Source organism: Leuciscus leuciscus, assembly GCF_965113295.1.
Source record: "Leuciscus leuciscus genome assembly, chromosome: 5".
In the NCBI taxonomy this organism is placed as follows: domain Eukaryota; kingdom Metazoa; phylum Chordata; class Actinopteri; order Cypriniformes; family Leuciscidae; genus Leuciscus; species Leuciscus leuciscus.
This window is the reverse complement of record NC_138729.1, coordinates 23,798,026-23,817,645: the sequence shown is the minus strand read 5'-3', so window position 1 is coordinate 23,817,645 and position 19,620 is coordinate 23,798,026. Positions and strand designations below refer to the sequence as shown.

Here is a 19,620-nt window from a genome sequence, read left to right as displayed (position 1 = left end):
ATTCAGCTGATATGCAATGCATTCATTTTATCTGTGTATTTGTACATTATGATAATTCAAAATGTCTTTATTTTGAAAGAACTTGAAAAATTGGGATATTTTTGCACATAACTAATATAAAGAATCTTGACCTGTTTCAGTGTTGCAGCTGAGAATGACAATTTATTTTGTAATGCTAGAGTTTAGGGTCTTTTATAATGGTTATAGATTTTGCAGCTGACTCATGTTTGGCTCTTAATCATACCTTTTATGTCTGTAATCTGTTCACAGGGTACGCCTCGTCTTGGGAGGAAGACTTCACCCAGTCCTACAAGGAAGGGACATGTTTGATTGGAGAGCTTTTAGCCCACCCTGCCCGAGCTGCTATTTTTTTCAGGTTCTGCCATGCCTACCATTTTCATCAGCTAGAAACCAAATCTAAAGCTAAAAGACTGAGAACTTACTTCAAACCTCAACTAATGGATAGTAGGCAATTATACTGAGCACTTTTGCAAATGTCTTCTTAGTGATGTCTTTCTCCTTGGCTTTCAGATTATATAATACAAATGGACTTGCTAGCTAAGAGTCAGTCCTTTCAAGACCTCAAATCTGTACTCACCCTGAATGTATTCGAAACGAAGTATTTCTTCTGCCTGAAATCACCAGCATAATATCAGAGCTAGACGTCAACTGGAACGTGGCTATGGAGTTGCCTTCAGAATTTTTTTATTCTCATATAAATGTGTCATTTTATAATATATGAAAATGTCTTGGTATTTTTCCTCCTTTAAGTGACCTAAAGCGTATCTAATAGTCCTGTTCAAAGCTGATCAATCAATAATTTATAATTCCAAGATGTGGCCAATGTTGCCTGACAATGAGTTTTATATTTGAACCATGTATAATGAGTTTTATATTTGAACCATATATGCTGCCCAGTATTTTCAGGCTTTAGAGTTTAAATCTTTTCTCCTCTATCAAAACCTCAGCAGAGATGTCCAGTGCGTATCACAAGTTGAAATACAGACTTTCAACTTGTTTTATACATATGTTTCTAGATGGGAAATGGTCCTTACTTTTATACTTGCCATTTCATCTATTTAAAAATCACAGTATTTAGGAAATTTCAGATATATTTACCAATTAAAAGTTTTTATCGGAAATAATTGTACTTTCATTGTATATAATGTATGTTTGCGATATGTAGATGCAATAGCTTTGGCTGGCCTTTATGTAATAAACTTATGTCTTGCATCTAATATGTGGCTTTTCGTGTAGTCACAAATATAATAACAGAAAACTGCCGATAGTAACATATAACTCAATAATAAAGTACTAAAATGACATGGCTTGTTCCTCTTTTCTTTTTTTCTTTTTTTTTTGTCTCTCCTGTGAAACTTTTCTTTCAGTAGTTTCGTACAGGTCAACAGTACAATGTCTCCCTCTACTGGAAAGGAGAGCTAATCTACACTCTTAATGAATTTAGGCATGACTTGCTGTCTTGTCTCCTTTCTTATTAGGCATGCACTATTATTCAAACAGGAAATATTCAGTTGAAAATAATGTAATTGCATACATTAAACCAATGTATTTTTAAACATGATTTAATATGAAATATTTAATTTCTTACTATATTTTAATAAAGTAGGCCTAATTAAAACTGTGCCCCTTAATTAGCTTGACTCTGTTCCTGTTCTTTGCAGGGGTGGGATTTGCAGGCATGAAAATATGATGCCCGCCTTTTCAATTCTATTAAAGAGGAGTAACTTTTAGTTATGGACACTGCAAAGAGAGTTGTTATTATTATTATTCTCATTATCATCATCATCCTCAATGTCCTGACTGGTTATGGCTAGTTAGCCCCTGCTGTAACTACACCATTATGCTGCTAAAAACATTTTTTTCTCTACTGACCATGATCCAGAATTTGTTTTAAAAAAAAAATTTTAAGCAACAGTAGCCTATATAATATTTTATTATATTTAAAAAAACAAAGTCATTATTTTCCACTACACAGAAATTGTAGTATTGCAGTTAATTTGATACCCTGTCTGGACAGTGATGTCATCTAGCTCATGGGTTTTCAAACTTCTTGATCGGACGGTCCAGTAAAAATAATAATAATAATAATAATAATGAAAATAAAAAAACAACTGTAGAATATTCCGTTTTTATTACGTTGCCTCTGTAGCTACCCTTTACCTTCAAAGTACTTTAGATGTATGTTTTTTTTTTTTTTTAAATATTTTTGATAATAATTTTTATTTTCTCTGAACTTTCCTGATATCCCCGGACCCTGTTAGAAACCCCCCGGCCAGTTCATGAATCATGAAACTTTCTATTCCTTTGAGACCCGTATACAACTAAATTTAAACACGCTTTATAACGCAATCCTCGCATTATGTTTTGTGTCTTATGATCTATGATTTCACGAGACACTTGGGAGTGACTTTGGTCTCAGTGGGAACATAAGCTCCCACGCGCACTGGAATGCACAGGTTTGCTCGCGCCAAACATTCGCCTTTTGTATCAAACCTCAGCCCCCCCTCAGCCCCCCTTGCTCCCCCCTCCTTATAAACGTTTTATAATCCGCTGGCGTGACACATTCGCAGCAGAAGAGTCTGACTGTCCTTACACCTGTCAGGATGAGTGAAGAAGAGCAGAGTAACGGCCCTCTGGCTGTCAGGAAACCGTCCCGTATGCCCAAATGCTCACGCTGCAGGAACCACGGCTTCGTGTCTCCGCTAAAGGGCCACAAACGCTTCTGCAACTGGAGGGACTGTCAGTGTCAAAAATGCAGACTAATCGCTGAAAGACAGCGGGTCATGGCAGCCCAGGTAACGTTACACACGAGCCAATCCTCGAATGTACCATGCAAGTTCAACCAGAGTCTGATTTGGGTTTTTATTTTTTCCTGTTTCGTTGTATCCTCCGCTCTCGTGTGATCTAAATGCATTGTTTGTGTTTGTGTAAGTGGTGTTTATAAACTTTTAACTTCTCTATATGTCATGCCTTGCCTCCCCCTATCGGTTTTTTTAATTCATCGTCACTGCGTCAACGATGTAACGCATGGTTTTTAGTCGGTTTCCCAGTTTACAGTCGAGTTTACAAATAATTGGACTGTTTGCTACAATAATCACGATAAATTGTTTACAAGCATAGTAACGTTTGCTAGCTACATTGTTGAACACTACCGGTTCTGCGACTGTTTCAGCTAGCTGCAGTTTGGCGCCGATTTTTTTTTTTTCTTCGAATAAAACAGGCTGCAGAATATCTATCATTTAATAAGTATTAAGAAATGTAATTGTTACGAAATTCTAATTTAAATGTCTCGTGATGCTTTTAATGCATTTGTGAGTGCAATTGTTGTCCCGGCTGGGCCTTGAGTTCAATGTTTGTCGTGTTAGGTGGCCTTGCGGAGGCAGCAGGCCCAAGAGGAAGAGATGGGTATCTGCAGTCCGGTTAACCTGTCCGGTTCAGACACTATGGTGAAGAACGAGGTCGTGGGTGATGTGAATGTGTTTACTATCAGCTCAGGACCGCCATCACCCACCAACAGCAGTGCCACCGCATCTCCCACCAACCTAGGTGAGAGAACCTGATTAACGAAAACAATACGTGTCACAAATGATGGCCTAGGCTATATCTCAATTTCTATGGTTTTGAGTCAAAAGTCCAGTTAAGAAATGGATGTGGTTATTTACAGTATGCTGGATTTAAACACCTAGTTTAAACGTTATTTTGTAAATGAATCTAAGCAAAAATTCAAACGTCATCATATCCATTATAGCCTTTCTAATAGCTGTTTTTGGGCAACACGTGAACAAAATAAAATCACACTGGGATACATTAAGGCAGGAGTCAAATATATATTCAAGGCAGATTTTAACTGTAAGGGCGTCTTTCAAAAATGTCTGGTTGGGGCAAGTTGTCATGCTACAGTTGCGGTCAAAAGTTTGCAAACACCTCGCAGAATCTGCAAAATGTTGTTAATTTGAACAAAACGATGGAAGTTGCAGCGCATGTAAACTTTTGAACTGGGTAATTTTATGTGAAATGGCTTACTGAGGGGAGTACTAAATACAAATAACATGCAATTTTTTATTTTAATATTTTATTTTGTTAAAACTGAACATTTTGCAGAAGGTAGACAAATGATGAAATGAAAAAGGTCGTAGTAATGAAACTTCTGACGGTATGCTTTTAAAAAAATACTTTATAAGGCTCTCATGATAATATCATTTGATAAAATGCCTTTCAAAAGAAAAAAATGTTTAATGGTTTTACTGAAAACAAAGCTCCAAGTAGTGGACATGCAAGCTAAGTGAATAGAACCTTAAAATTGATGGTTAACATTATATTGAATGAAAAAATATTTTCATAAATTTTTTTATATTTTACTGAACTTTTTTTTTTTTTTTTTTTTTACCACAACTTACTGTATTTGTTGTAATTTTATGGAACTGCATTCACGTCATTGCTGATTTATTGTACATTTAAACAATGTTTTTTATTTTTTATTTTATATTACATTTTATGTACATTCAGTTTCATTACAGTTTCAACATGTTAAACGCTATCTTCTTTTTTCTCTCTCTGGTAAATAATCGCATAAATGTTCAGTAGATTTTTGTAGTCAAATAGTACCAAAGTTAGGTAAAGGTCAATTAAATTGACTAAAGAAAATGACCCTGAGCAATTTTAACTACAGCAAAAATGGGACAACTAGCCCCAGTCTTCCCTAATCTCATATGAGCACTACATTTTTGAGTAATTTGTATATTTATACTGTGGAGCTGTTGAATTGTTTGTTTGTCCTACACACGAGAGTTTTAAGGGCAAAAACCTGACTAATGTCTTAACACAATATCTGAACAATGTCTTGAAGTTTGGTAACCATAGTATAAGTGGAATAATTGACAACGGGCTGTTTAATTATTAGAAAATAACACACACCCGAGGCTTCGTGGCCACAGATTACCTCGGGTGTTTATTATTTTCTAATAATTAAACGGCCCGTCGTCAATTATACCCTATATATATAATTTCAGGATTCTTTAAGCCAGACAAAAATCTAGTTCAGAAAAAATATAAAGAAAAAAATCCTTTTAGTGTCAGAAAATATTTTTCCATTCAATATCATGTTAACAAAAAACAAAAGAAGATATTTTGAAGAATGTCGGTAACCAAACAGTTGATGGACCCCATTGACTTCCATAGTATTTATTTTCCTACTATGGAAATCAGTGGGATCCATCAACTGTCTGGTTACCGACATTCTTCAAAATATCTTCTTTTGTGTTCAGCAGAAGAAATAAATTCATACAGGTTTGAAACAACTTGAAGGTGAGTAAATGATGACAGAATTTTCATTTTTAAGTGAACTTCATTTAAGGTCAATTTTAAAGTTCTATTCACTTGGCTTGTATGTCCACTACTTGGAGCTTTGTATTTAGTAAAAGCTCTTAATGCAACAAAACAATTTAACATTTGTGTTTTGAAAGGCATGTTATCAAATGAAATGATCATGAATGCCTAAGAAGCGTAGCATGATAGCATCAGAAGTTTCATTACTACGACCTTCTGAATTTGTCCATCAGTTTACACCCTCTTATTAAAATAAGACCTAAGCTCAACTCTTTGTAGGAGGTTTTTGTGAATTAGCCCTTTGTCACTTAACCATGGGAAAACGAAGAGATAAGTACATCTTGACCCCCTGAACTATCCACTGTGTGAGTGGCAGAGGAAAAACTAAAGGAACCATGACCATGAACATCTTGTAACCATCCCATAATTCTCAATTCTGCCAACCTCCTCAGAACACTGTACAGTCAGTGAGGTACACATCCATTCTCATAAGGGGGGCGGGAGGCTATCAGCGTAGATGGCGATTGTGCCGTGCCAGACCATGCCTGTGTCTGTTGTGTTCAATGAATGAGAGAAACATCCTGTTCCTGGTTCTCCGATAGGACTAAGGAAGGAGTTGGATACCAGACAGGTCAAGGTTGTCTATGCTCTGTGATTTAGCCAGCTGCCTCTTGAGTTGCTGAAAGATGAAGCAGGAGTTACTGGCGGTTTTCAGAATTTGTCGTCAGAGATAAAGTGACGCATGACACAACACGCATGCAGACAAAATAACTTCTCATGAACTGGCATTTTATATTACTGTGAATCCTAGCCATTACCGTCACTAAAGAATATTTAAATCATTACCAAATTTTGTTTGTTTGTTGATCATATGCATATGTTTTTCACTACTCACTAAGCTTAATGTGTGATACTCATTGCAGAATAGGCCATTCCAGGATGACACACAAGTTTTGTCATAACTCTTTGTCATTGAAGCATGTTTTCTTAGATTCTACATTTTACGATTGTCACGATTTGATATATATCACGAAACTGAAATCACGATACTATATTATTGTGATGCTCGTCATATGGTAAAAGATTAACAAAAAATATACTGTTGAATAAAATTCTAAAATTGTTTTTACATTGGGGTGGATATTAATAGACTTGGACTTGGTTCTGGTAACCCATTGCACAGGACAATGGTGACACCAGAATAAAAATAGTCATGATTCTGAAGCTAAAAATACAGAATTATTTTAGATGAATATGCTTGCACTCTGTCACTAGCTAGATATATTAAAAATTATGTAGGCCACTTTTGATCAGGACCCACAAATATCCCCCCATTGCATTATTACACATTACATTCAACATCATATATATTAGTTTAATTGTACTGACACTGAAACTCTGTAAACTTGAGTTTTTTCTCACATAGTACTTTTCATTTTGGATGAACTACTGTAGCCACGATACATATTGTTGCATTTTTGTATTGCGATATATTGTGAGACAATATATTGTTACACCCCTAATAATTACTAAATTTAGCATTTGTTGATCATATGCATGTTTTTATGCCTTACAAACTTTTTTCCCCAAACATTTGCAAGCATGTGTTTTTTTTTTAAATGTTAGAATAGCTTGAAAGGAATACGTTTCAGTTGGTTGATTTAAAAAAATAGAAACTGTATAATTTCCAATTTTTTTTGTCCGATTTGTCAGAGAATTTTGACCTATTGTCTGATGTTTCAGAGAGCCGTTCCATGCTGGCGCTGAGCTCTGCAGTGCCCAGCAGAGGGCACAATGAGGGCCCTTCTGAGCTGATGGTGGATGCCTCCTATTACAACCTCTACCAGCCCACACCGTACACGTCCTACTATAGCAACCTGTACAACTACCAGCAATACCAGGTGAATAAATGTGCTCCTCACAGGTCAAGTGCAACTGAACTGCTCTTTCAGGTTTTAAATTAATGTTATTTTATTAGCATATATTAGTGTAGAATTAATAATGTATATTTATTTATTATTAGTATCAGTATCAGTAGCTTAATACATATAAATATTATTTAAAAATAAGTATGGACTTATTTAATATGTACTAAGCTACCTAGACCCATTTGCACTTCATTTCAGGAACCTTTACTGTAAATTTGTAAACAGTAAGTTGTTGCATTTATTTTAATTAATTATTTACATTGCCCTTCTCCTGCTAAATGTTACATTTATCTTGATTATTCTGGCTTCACATTAGGTAAAAAGTTTGCTTCATAAAATTTTATAGTATTTAATATAAGTCGTTTTCTTTTTTACACACTAGCTATGGTATTTCTTTACCATAACATTTTTTACCGTAGAGTTGCATCACTGTAAAAGTAACAGGAAGTGTTCATGACATTTTAAGTTTGTACTTTCAAAAACGACTCAAATTTATTTTGAATTTACCTACTGACCCCAAACTCAACCCCCCACCCCCCACTATATACTATCTTCAAACCAACCCTTTAGACACACAGTACCTCACACGAGCACACTAGCAAACATCCGTGTGAACGCCAGCATGTTGCACACACCTCCACACTCACCCAGTCTGTGTCCCATGTAGCCCAGGCCACGGTAATAAGGTGATTAAGTGTGTTGCAGCCGTGTTGATAGGGGCTGCTGTCATTGGACCCGGCTGCCTTGTTGAAGTTGGCAGGCCGTAGTGAGCTTCTGTCCTCGGTGCACAGTGATAATCCTTGTGCCATCGTTCCAAACCACTGGCCAAACACAGCAGGAAGGTGTGGAGCTTTCATGCCACGCTACACCTCTTACAGGCTGTTTACATTTCCCCGCTCCCCCTAGCCGGAACCGCAACTAATTCTGTCATTGGAGGTTTTTTAACCCTTATCCTCATTGTACGACTATCACAAGACAACTGATGTATCAAACAGTGTAAATAAGAACAGCTTTCAATTAGTGTCACTGTTTTTGTTTTATCAGCTAAATGTGTTTTTGTAAATTTAATATTGTATTTAAAAAATCCTAATCTGCAAAATCACATATTTCCAGTTTTCTAATCATGCTGCTCAGATACTGACGCTCTCACTATTCTACCAGTAAAATATCTTTTTAAAAGTATGACTTCTGTTTATAGTAGTTGCATTACAATTTTTATTTTATGTAATATAACATATTGCTGGTGTAACTACACTGTAAAAAGTTATTGTTGGTTTAAATGTAAAAAAGTAAGTTACCTGGTTGCCTTAATTTTACGTTCATTGAAATATTTTTTTTTTGTTAATACAATGAAGGAGATTGGTTTAATAAATAGACACTCAAAATATTATGTTATCTGAACCACATTAATTATCTAAGTTGATTTGACAAAAGATTAAAAGTTTGTAAAAATAAATTCATGATTTGTTATCACGTGTACTGTTCAAGATAATTTTTATTTGAAAGCAATAATGTATTAAATTGATCAAAAGTGACACTGAAGCAAATTATTTCTATTCTATAATAAATGCTGTTTTGAACTTACTATTCATCAAATAATCCTGAAAAAGTTGTATCCCAGTTTCCTCAGAAATATTAAGCGGCACACCTGTTTTCAACATTTATAATAAGAAATGTTACTTTAGCAGCAAATCAGCTTATTAGAATGATTTCTGAAGGATCTTGTGACACTGAACTGCTAAAAAAACAGCATTACCATTGCAGGAAAAAATTACATTTTAAAATGATATTAAAATAAAAAAACTTATTTTAAATTGTACTAATATTTCACAGTTTTTACTCTATATTTTATATATTTGAGCAAATAGATGCAGCCTTGGTGAGATTAAAAGATTTCTTTCAAAAACATGAAATATTACTGACTGTAAACTGTATAGTACTTACACAGTGGGGTCAAAAAGTCAGAGACAACACTGGAGAAAATGCTTTCAAATTATTTACCGATTTTATAATGTTAAAAAAAATCATTACACATGAAATATAATTATCATAACTATTTTGAGCTTGATTGCAAAGTCAATATGAATTTCAGAATTTCTTAGTATTTGGTATGTCCTCTTTTTGCTCCAAAAAGAATCTTGTTCTTCTATGAAATCTGATCTTTTGTACAAAAGATTTACATGGTCGGGATCACAAATTAGCTTATTTGATTAGTGACCTGGAAATAGTACAGACTGGCGGGAGCTAGGCGTTTCCATTTGTAATGATAGAGACATTAACATATTAACTGTATGGTTGAAGATTTAACACCAAATTATATTCAGATGTACTGTAATGCAAACCATTAGCCAGATGCAAACCATGCAATTCTGAGGCCAGGCACATGAATCTGTCCTGACAGCAGCTCTCCAGTGTGGACATTGTCTGGGACAAGTTTGAAGATGTCTGTTTGAAGATATCCAATTGGACAGCATGAAATTGAGGGCATCCTCAAAGTCATGGACCGTTCAACTTTGATATATCATCATTGTATTGCAACAGTTTTACAAGCCCTTATTAATCAGCCAAGACTCACTGCCATAAGAAAGTGTCTTCATACCATGATATAAAATGGCTTTCATATGGAGATCAGCCTGTGTATATGGACTCCGATTTATATTGCAAAGTATCCCTGTTGTATCAAGTCTGATCTACTCAAGTGTGAAGTGAATTCAATCTATATTTCTCCAGGGAGTGTTATATACACACGTCAGTGATGGGGCCATATTTCAGCATATTTGTGCAGTTGGGTCCCTGATGGCGACATATTGCTCAAGGGTCACCGCCTCCATCTCCTTAGTGTGTCCCAGGGTTTGAATTGCAAAGGTTAATGACATTGCTCATATGAAGATACAGCTTTGCTGTTTTAGCACAGCTCTGTAGAGGGGGAGTGACTTTAATTCTGATCTCACATTGCCTGATTTGACTATTTGGAAGATGCGCGAAGGAAATATAATGTTTTTTAGTAAACTATCGCTGCGTCCGAAATCGCATACTGTCTAAGTAGTACTACATTTGAGTTTACTTCGTTATGTTCTATATAGTATGAATGTGGGTTGTATGAATGAAATTGGATGTACTACATCCGCCATGTTGTTACTGTCACATGACTTACCAGCATCAGTTGCGTCGCTTCACTTCCATTCATAAATCCCCTCCCGTGGCCTCGTGGGATAATAAATTGTCCATCGAATGCACACTTCAGAATCTGTGCAGAAGTAGTAGCCTAGGTTACCCAGGGACTTTTAACTGCTGTTTTTCAAATACTATGTATTCGGACTAGTTTTGTGCCGTACTCTTTTTCGCATAGATTAGGGAAGCATTCGGTTTCGGATGCAGCGCAAGACTATTAGTTTAGTCTTCGTTTTTGTTTTATTGTTTTAGTTTTCATTAGCTACTGGTTTGTTTTTAGCTTTTAATAAAATATTAATTTATTTAAAAGATTAGTTCACCCACAAAATAAAATTCTGTCATTGTTTACTCACCCTCTTGTCATTCCAAAACCCTAACACTTTCGTTCATCTTCAAAACATAAATGAAGATATTTTAATGAAATCTGAGCGATATCTGTCTCTCCATTGACAGTCTACGCAACTACCACTTTTTCGTTTAAAAATGTCATAAAGAGATTGTAAAACAAATCCAGATGAATTGAACAGATTTAATTTAGGCTTTTACTCGCACATCAGTTGGTAAACAGAAGCTCAAGCATGTTCGCTTGGCGTGCAAGAACCAATGAGGTTTTCGTGTGTTACGCAGCACGTTTGAGCTTCCGCAAGTACCAATGAGGTTTGTTCTCGCGCGTCAAGCAAGTTCTGTTGAGATTCTGTTTATGTTTGCTGATCAATGTTTATATGTGAATAAAATACTCAATTAAATCTGTTTATCATATAAAGTGATCAAGTCTTTTCAGAACATTTGGACTAAACCACTTAATTCATATGGATTAGTTTTACGATCTCTTTACTTCAAAGTGGTAGTTGTGTGGACCGTCAATGGAGGGACAGAAATCTCTCAGATTTCATTAAAAAATTGTGTTCCAAAGATTCAAATTTGTGTTCATTTGTGTTCTGAAGATGAACGCAAGTCTTACGGGTTTGGAACGACATGAGGGTGAGTAAATTATGACAATTTCATTTTTGGCTGAACTAACCCTTTAACATTTAGCAAGAGTTGTTTTTATTTATATACAGTATGTTAAAAAATGCATTAAAATTGTACAGTAGTGGCTAGGGGTGTAACGATACCCTCATGTCACGATTCGATATATATCACGAAACTGAACTCACAATACGATATTATTGCGATACTCCCAAGTCATATGTTAAAAGATTAACAAAAAATGTACTGTTGATCAAAATGCTCAAATTTGGTTTTACATTGGGGTGGAAATGAGGCTTGGACTTGGTGCTGGTAACCCATTGCACAGGTTACACTCTGTCACTGACTACATATGTTTAAAATAACGTAGGCCACTTTTTACTGGTAACATAAGACTTTTGGCATTATCAGGACCCACAAATATTCCCCCATTGCATTATTATACATTATATCTAACATTATATATAGTAGTTTAATGTAGTACTGACACTAAAACTCTGTAAACTTGAATTTTTTCTCACACAGAAATTTTCATTTTGGGGGAACTATGACAATATATATTGATGCATTTTTCTATTGCGATATATTGTAACACAATATATTGTTACACCCCAGTAGTGGCCAAAAGTGATGTCTGGAGGGGATATTTGTTTTTAATGACCCTACAAGTTCAATTAAACCATCAAAATATAAGGAAAATATGATCTATCTATCTATCTATCTATCTATCTATCTTTTTTTTTTTATATATATATATATAGTTTAAATATGAGAGAACAACAAACACTAAACTTGGTTAAGTTATATAACTGACAAAATTATTTGTCAAAATTATTTTACTATGCAAAAAGCTCACTGGAAAAATAATACACTGACTAGAATATAATCAGTTATTAATATTTCATTGGTTCTCTCGTTTTTGCATGCGTTTATCATTTCTTTGAATGAAAGCTTGGCTAATAATTTATTAAAATTAGTTTCTTTGCATTATCACAAATAAAACAATTGACTCCAAGCACAACTACACAACAGAATCTTTTACAAATATTGAATAATATTTCAATAAAGGGTGAAGATGTCAATTTTCCTAGGCCGGAAATCACTTTTGGGAACTACTGAAGTTCATACAGATAGTGTCTTGAACACTGCTTTTTTTTCTAATTTCTAAATGTTTTCCATTTCTAAATTACTTTCACTGTCCAGAGAGTGTAACGGAAGATTCCCATTTACTGTAAAGGCTCAAATTCTGTGTAGTTTAAGTAGTTTGACTTGTTTTTAGTAAGTAGTTTGGTGTTATATTTTAATATTTCATAAAAAGAAGTTATTATTTTAAAAATATATATTTCAATAACATTTGTCTATCAAATCAAAGTAAATTTAATACAAACAATTTTGAGGGAAGAAAACTATAAAACATGAAATCACAGATAGGATTCCTGTAGACTCGTGATACTGTGTGTCAAGGTCGATAAGATAAAAATATCAGATTATTGGACTTTTTGACACAAAGGTTAGTTTAGGTTGTCATGTCAAATGGAATGAGTTTTTAGCTTGAAAAATATTGTGGAAAATCAAAGTATGAAACCGAAGTGTGAGATTTGTGTTCGTGTTTTGTAATTCTGAAACTTCACAGTTGTTGGTATGGAGTTGTTTGTAGGACATTCTTGTATTCTCTCTTACATTTACAAAATCATAACTTACCATGAAACTTTCCATCATAGCTTCTTCTCTTTATCTTTATTAGGGTCAATTTGATAAGGAAGTAATATGGGCGAGGAGCTATTCCTCCTCATCTGGCTTTTATCTTAGTATGTCCATCTCCCGCCCTCTCCCACCTCCAGTGAGTGGGGCTCCGCTGCACTGCAGGTGGAGAATGAAAATATGAGGGTTGCGTAGAGGATCCAGACAGCTGATGGTGCCAGATAAGAGCTCACTCAGGGAGGTAAAGGACTCCAGCCAGCCCTCATTAATGATGCTGCTCTGGATCGAACAACGCTAGCAGGCCTGTTCGTCATTTCTGTGAGCACTTCTTGTATTACATGAATTGGGAATCACAATGCACTTTCAAACTGCTGAAGCTGTCCTAAAGCAGGCACAATGCAATGTTACCAGATTTTTGTCTAGATATGTTCATACCTGAGAAAGAGATCAGAATCACAGGGAAGGACGTTGAATGATGCATGGATTTTACTCCACTTGCACTTATTTGGATGGAAGTGTTATGGTGGGTTAAGAGTGGCAAAGAAAAGCAAGGAAATAGCTGAGTAGCATTGCAAATATTTTGGCACAAACACAATGTTTGTCTCTTGCTTGTTGTGGCACATGCTTTTTTCCACCTTGTTTTATTTCATGTATTGGTGGGGTAAAAAAAAAAAAAAAAAAAGTTCAATTTGTATTATATTTGTCATAGGCAATAAAAGAGTCTGACATTGTTTAAATAACAGTTTATAAACCTGTCAAGAGTTGATGGGGTGAACAGTAAATGGTGACATATTACTGGCTGACAGAAATCAAATTCCATAAAAGTGAAATTGAAAACACCCTAAAGCCTCTGTGCTGCCAAGTAGACAGCTTATTTTAAAGTTCTCAAAAGAGGGAAGAAAACCTTGCCAGAGCAGTTTGTTGCAGTTTATTTTGAAAAAAAGAGAGAGGGAGAAATAAAGCAATCTAGGCAGAAGGTCAACCATAACTTATACTGGCTATTTTTTTTTCTCCCTCTCGGACTAGAGGTTTTATTAAATGTTTTCAGTGCTCTGAGATTGTCATGCAGTGTGCAGTAGAACTCAAGACCCGTGTTAGGACCATCACTGTTGGGGAACCATATACTGTACCTGGTTTCCATCTATATTGTTTGGTATATCTTCTGGTTCAAACAGATACAGATGGACCATATATGTATAAAAGAATGAGAGAAATTACAATGCCTAATATTGTGTCTACAATAAAGGATCAGCCTTTAAATTAAGAAAACTAGTTGCCTTATTAGTCAAGGCACTGCCTAGTCTATTTGCTTTACAGTGTGCATGCACATTAACTGGGCCGACATGCAAATACACTACTGTTCAAAAGTGTGGGGTCAGTGTTTTTTTTTGCAAGTTGTTTTTCTTTTTTGCTCTCTTATGCTCACCAAGGTTGCATATATTTATTCAAAAATACTGCAAAAACAGTAATATTGTGAAATATTACAAATTATTAGTAAATATTTTTAAATATTTGAAAAAATGATTTATTCCTGTGATGGCAAAGCTGAATTTTCAGCAGCCATTTTAGTGATTCAGATTCTTATCGATTCCCAGTTTCGATTCCCCCCCCCCCCCCCCCCCCCCCCCCCCCCCCAAAAAAAGGTCAATGTCAAACATTTTGATATCAAACATATTTATTCTGTCTTTTTGCAAAATATTCTGTTGCAGCTGTATACCATGAACAAAAATCAGAAGCCTAATGAGCAACTAGACTAATATAATTTCAAACATTATTAAAGACAACTATACAGTCAATAATACAATAAGAACAAATAAGCAAATTGGCAATAGCACAAATTAACACAACTGAGCAAAGTTATTCAAGATTCAAGATCAGTGATTGGACAGACATGTTTAATAGGCTGCTGTCACTTTAAGACCGAATGCACGGATCCAGTATACTGTTACACATGCGTTTTCTTTCTCAACTGTTCATGTTCACTTAAGACATAACCCACTGTGTTTACAAGGATATTTTACATAACTTTGTGTGTGTATTTGCCCGTTCAAGTGCAAGAAGACATGAAAGAGAACTCAATTCGGTATTCGTGCACTATATGAGAAGCGGCTTTGTGTGCGTGTGCTCTGGATGTGCCCAGCATAGAAAACAACGTGTGAGGACCAAACTGAGTTCTCTTTCTCGTCGTCTTTTGCTTGAATGGTTTAAAACCACATTAAAATTGGCACACAGGAATCGATAAGCCTAATCAAAGTTTTATTTTGTTATCAAGTATCCGATTCCCAACCCTAGTCTTCAGTGTCACAAAATCCTTCAGAAATCATTCTAATATGCTGATTTGCTACTCAAGAAACAATTATTATGATTCATTTTAGGGCTTTGCGATAAACACTATCATATCCAGATCACGATCAAATTTACGATGATAAGCTCTGGATATTTTTACTCTATATATTCATCTAAATGCCTATCAAACAGCAGAAATAAATGTGACAACAGCCAGTAAGTGCATGTTTCTAATAAGTGATTTCTGTGTGTCTCTGTGTGAATGAACGGCGTGGTTCGTCTGATACACACACTCAAACACATGATGCTCACAGTGTTTTCAGCGTCTGCCGTCTCAATATATGAGGGCATCAGAACATGAGCTTCATCTCCAGAGCTGCTTTGAGAGTCACTTCACAAGCTTTTCACAATTTAATTTGAGAAAAACTACCTTCAAATACAAACTGGAACTAAAAGTTCTTCACGACAAACCTTCAAAATAAAAGTTTGATTTTAACCAAGAAATTATTACAGAAATATATCACTACTGTATGCTAAAAAGTACTTTTCAAAGTAATAATAATAATAATATTATTTCTAAGGAATATCATACAACCAAGATGATATGTTTTCATCCATGTTTTAAATGTTTACACTTCTGTTGTGCAGCATCTTATTTGACCCAAAAAATTATAATATTTGGCCTCATATTTGGCCAACTGTTGTTGTTTGTTGTTATATTTTGATTTGATTACTTTTTAAAGGCTTGATTAAATTGTTAAAGTTTATATAAATGTGTAATAATCATAAAACACAGACACCCCACAATATTGTGGTAAATATCAATATCGTATGATATGGGAAAACATTTTGTGATAAAATATTTTTTGCCTATATCGCCCAACCCTATTATAAATGTTGAAAACAGTTGTGCTGCCTAATATTTTTGTGGAAGCCATGATACATTTCTTTCAGGATTATTTGATGAATAGACATTTCAGACACTGTATCCTTGCTGAATAAAAATATAAATTTATTTTTAAATCTTTAAAAAAGAGATTTAAAAAAAAAATCTTATTGACACCAAACTTTAGAACAGTAGTGTAATGTTTTTATTTTTAGCATGATTAGGGACCGTTCGGTATTTATGGAAGGGGCCACCGGAGGAAAATAGGGGAGGGTCATGTCTTTTTATTCTTTGTTGAGGGGAGGGTCATTCAACTTTTTTTAGTCTAGGGGGAGGGTCACCCAACTTTTATATACATGAAAACAGCAACATTTCAAAGTGGCTTGTTTGGTGATATTTTTTTCCATTAAGCTCCATGTTGATCTCGCGTTATCAGCCCCCCCTTCGATATCAGATGGGTCTGACCCAACAAAAATCCAGTTTGGCGCTGTTTGACAGTGCGCGCGCACTTCAGTTCGCGCTTAGAAAAAATGCATCATGTCAGAACAGAATGCCAATGAAATGTTTACCCGGCAAAGTTTTAAAGCACGAGCAAATAATGAACTTTTTTGATTGCGAATAAGTGCACAGTGTCCTGTGAGTGTAACTCTACCACTGCATTAACATGTGATGTGAACGTCGAGTTTTACAGTATTGCGACTGAGGCGCCAGAACTGCTGCTGATAGAATGTGCGCTGTAGCACGATACTACCATATTTTAGTTCCATTCTTATTTTGTTTCCACGATGTGTAAGATGTAGGGCTACCACATCTTTAAATTACTATTAGTATTATTTAAGTTAACATAATAAAATACGTAGACCTACACCACAAAAACTAGTTGAGGATAAATTCGTTAAAATTGGGCGATTCCAGTGTTATAGACATTTGCAGTCAAAACTTGAAATATAAATTCTCAGAAAATGCATTTAATACCAATACTTTAGAGTCAAGACATTAGAAAAATAAAGGAGTCAAGACATTAGAAAAATATCAGTCTACACATTAAATTTTATATTTAATATGAGGGAAATACACATGTGACGTGACGTGACACAAAAAAAATCTTTAACTTTTAGGTGGCAAAATATGTTTTAGTAATTCTTCTATAAATTACACTGTGCAAACCAAAAGATATATACCCACCGGATGAATAAAGATTGGCCTCCACAGAACATAAAATATTATTTTTATTTTATTTTTCGTGTTCGCATTTATGAAAAAAACTAAAAAAAACAATGTTACGGGCGTGACAGTTCTCCATTACGGACGTGACTGCTCTGAAAGCGACTTTAAAAATTTCACAGAGACCTCAAACAGAAAGCACAAAGCCTTTCTATAAAGTGAATTTCGTTTTTTTATTAATTGTATCTTAATTTTAATCAATGTTTCATCTGGATTTAATAAATAAGAAGTAAATATAGTAGAAAATAGATAATCACGGAGGCGCGGTCGAGTGAACTGGACTCTTGTCTCATAAATGAACCGAAACTCAGCGTAAGGTATGCTACTTGCCTCACAGACCTGAGAAATATATAGAAAGCTTGAAATGTCTACTTTTAAACAGAACAATTCAAAACGAAGGAAAACAGACTGCTCTCTGCTTATGAAATGTGCATTTCTCTCTGGCGCGTTCTGAGAAGATCGCGACGCATCGTCAACTTCATCTTTGCAGTCGACACAGAAAACACTTGTTTATTAATAAACAATTAAAATGTTTCCTTGCTATATTTGACATATTAATAATCATTACTTTTGCTGGTTCTTTGTGACAGCTTTTAGATGCTTTATTGGCAGCCCCACCCACATGTTGAACGAGTCACAAACATCAGCACCGAAAACATGATTTTTTTCAAATCTAAAATAAAAAATCGTGATACGAACCGAATCGTAGGTTTGGTCTATCGTTACAGCCCTAGTAAGATGAGAAAGCAAGAGTTTATGGTTTAAAAAAAAACAAAAAAAACAATGGCTATCTGAACATCTTTGCCAAGCGCAAACCAGTACAGAAGTAGGCTAATCAATAAATTATCGGGGAGGGTCATGCCTTTTTTCACAAACATTTTGGAGGGTCATAGAAAAATGTATTGCTGGCGAAGGGAGGGTCATGTCTTTTTTGACAACAGATCTCAAAACTCCTCCGGTGGCCCCTTAAATAAAAAACGAACAGTCCCTTAGAATTAAAAAAGCAATTTGTATGATGCCATTTTGTTGCCAAGTAAACTGACTCGCAAAATCTTTGTTGCTATCCTATTGTTTAACATTGCTCAGTGTTCCATGCAAGCTAACTTTAACATGTTTTTCAAATTATGATGTAAAACATTGATGAGCAATTATACAATGTGAATGTCTGCACCTGCAACTTTTAAAAAGTGATCTTGTGTCTTTTGATTCTTGACTATTCATACCATCGGACTCTTTATGTGCTGACTTAACTCTTCTTCTTTATTTTCCACCTGCCCCAAAATCAAATCCCTTCTGAAACAGATGCCCAATGGAAATGGCCGCCTGTCCAGTCATAATGTGCCCCCCCAGTACCGCACACACCCCTACTATTCATCTTACCTTAGTCAGGGGATCGACACGGCTGCATGTGTCCCACCCAGCACCTGCCCTGAGCCCAAAGCAGCAGGTCAGTCACACACACACACACACACACACACACACACACACACACACACACACACACACACACACACACACACACACACACACACACACACACACACACACACACACACACACACGCTTCTTAGGGCCATAAACTTTTATCCAGAGATTATCAACAGTGTGAGCAAGTACATCTGAGGGAGGTTCATACTCTGAGTCAAGGGCGCTGTAAAATTTATAAAAATAAATAAATTCAAAGGTAAAACTTTTATGAGCATCATTTGTTCTGGTGACTTCAGATTTAAAGAGACAAGGACCATGTGCTAAGCGCTTCAGTCTTAGAACATAGAAATCATAAATTGTATTTTATATAAAAATTGCCTGTGCCTTTTACTCTGTAAAGCTATGTAGCAAAACTTAAACTTTTTATATATATTTTTTTTTAGAAACAATGTATGGCTTACTGTGCACCATTCTCCACTAATTTAGTGTTGAAGGACATTTTAGCTCTCACCGTCAGTGTGAGTATGATTATGGCGTTTCTGTGATCCACCATTCCCGTATACCTCCAAGCTTGCCACCTGCCCTGGCTGTTAATGATTTTTACATGCTGATTTCCAGTGGTTTCAACATGAGGGTGCCTGTCACCCCCACTATCACTGCAGGGGGTGTTATGTTCCATTA

The 19,620-nt window shown here is 35.4% G+C and overlaps 2 protein-coding genes across 2 annotated transcripts in view; both read left to right on the top strand.

Moving 5' to 3' along the window:
- kank1a (KN motif and ankyrin repeat domains 1a) overlaps positions 1-1,325 on the top strand; it is a 58,767-nt gene extending 57,442 nt beyond the window's left edge. The window contains exon 12 of the mRNA XM_082169988.1: positions 271-1,325. Coding sequence (XP_082026114.1) covers positions 271-330 — 60 coding nt within the window. The 3' untranslated portion in view covers positions 331-1,325. The remainder of the gene's footprint in view (positions 1-270) is intronic.
- A 648-nt stretch (positions 1,326-1,973) lies between these two features.
- The window catches only part of dmrt1 (doublesex and mab-3 related transcription factor 1), a 30,703-nt gene continuing 13,056 nt past the window's right edge, over positions 1,974-19,620 (top strand). The window contains exons 1-4 of the mRNA XM_082170064.1: positions 1,974-2,816; positions 3,387-3,567; positions 7,090-7,247; positions 18,814-18,958. Coding sequence (XP_082026190.1) covers positions 2,625-2,816; positions 3,387-3,567; positions 7,090-7,247; positions 18,814-18,958 — 676 coding nt within the window. The 5' untranslated portion in view covers positions 1,974-2,624. The remainder of the gene's footprint in view (positions 2,817-3,386; positions 3,568-7,089; positions 7,248-18,813; positions 18,959-19,620) is intronic.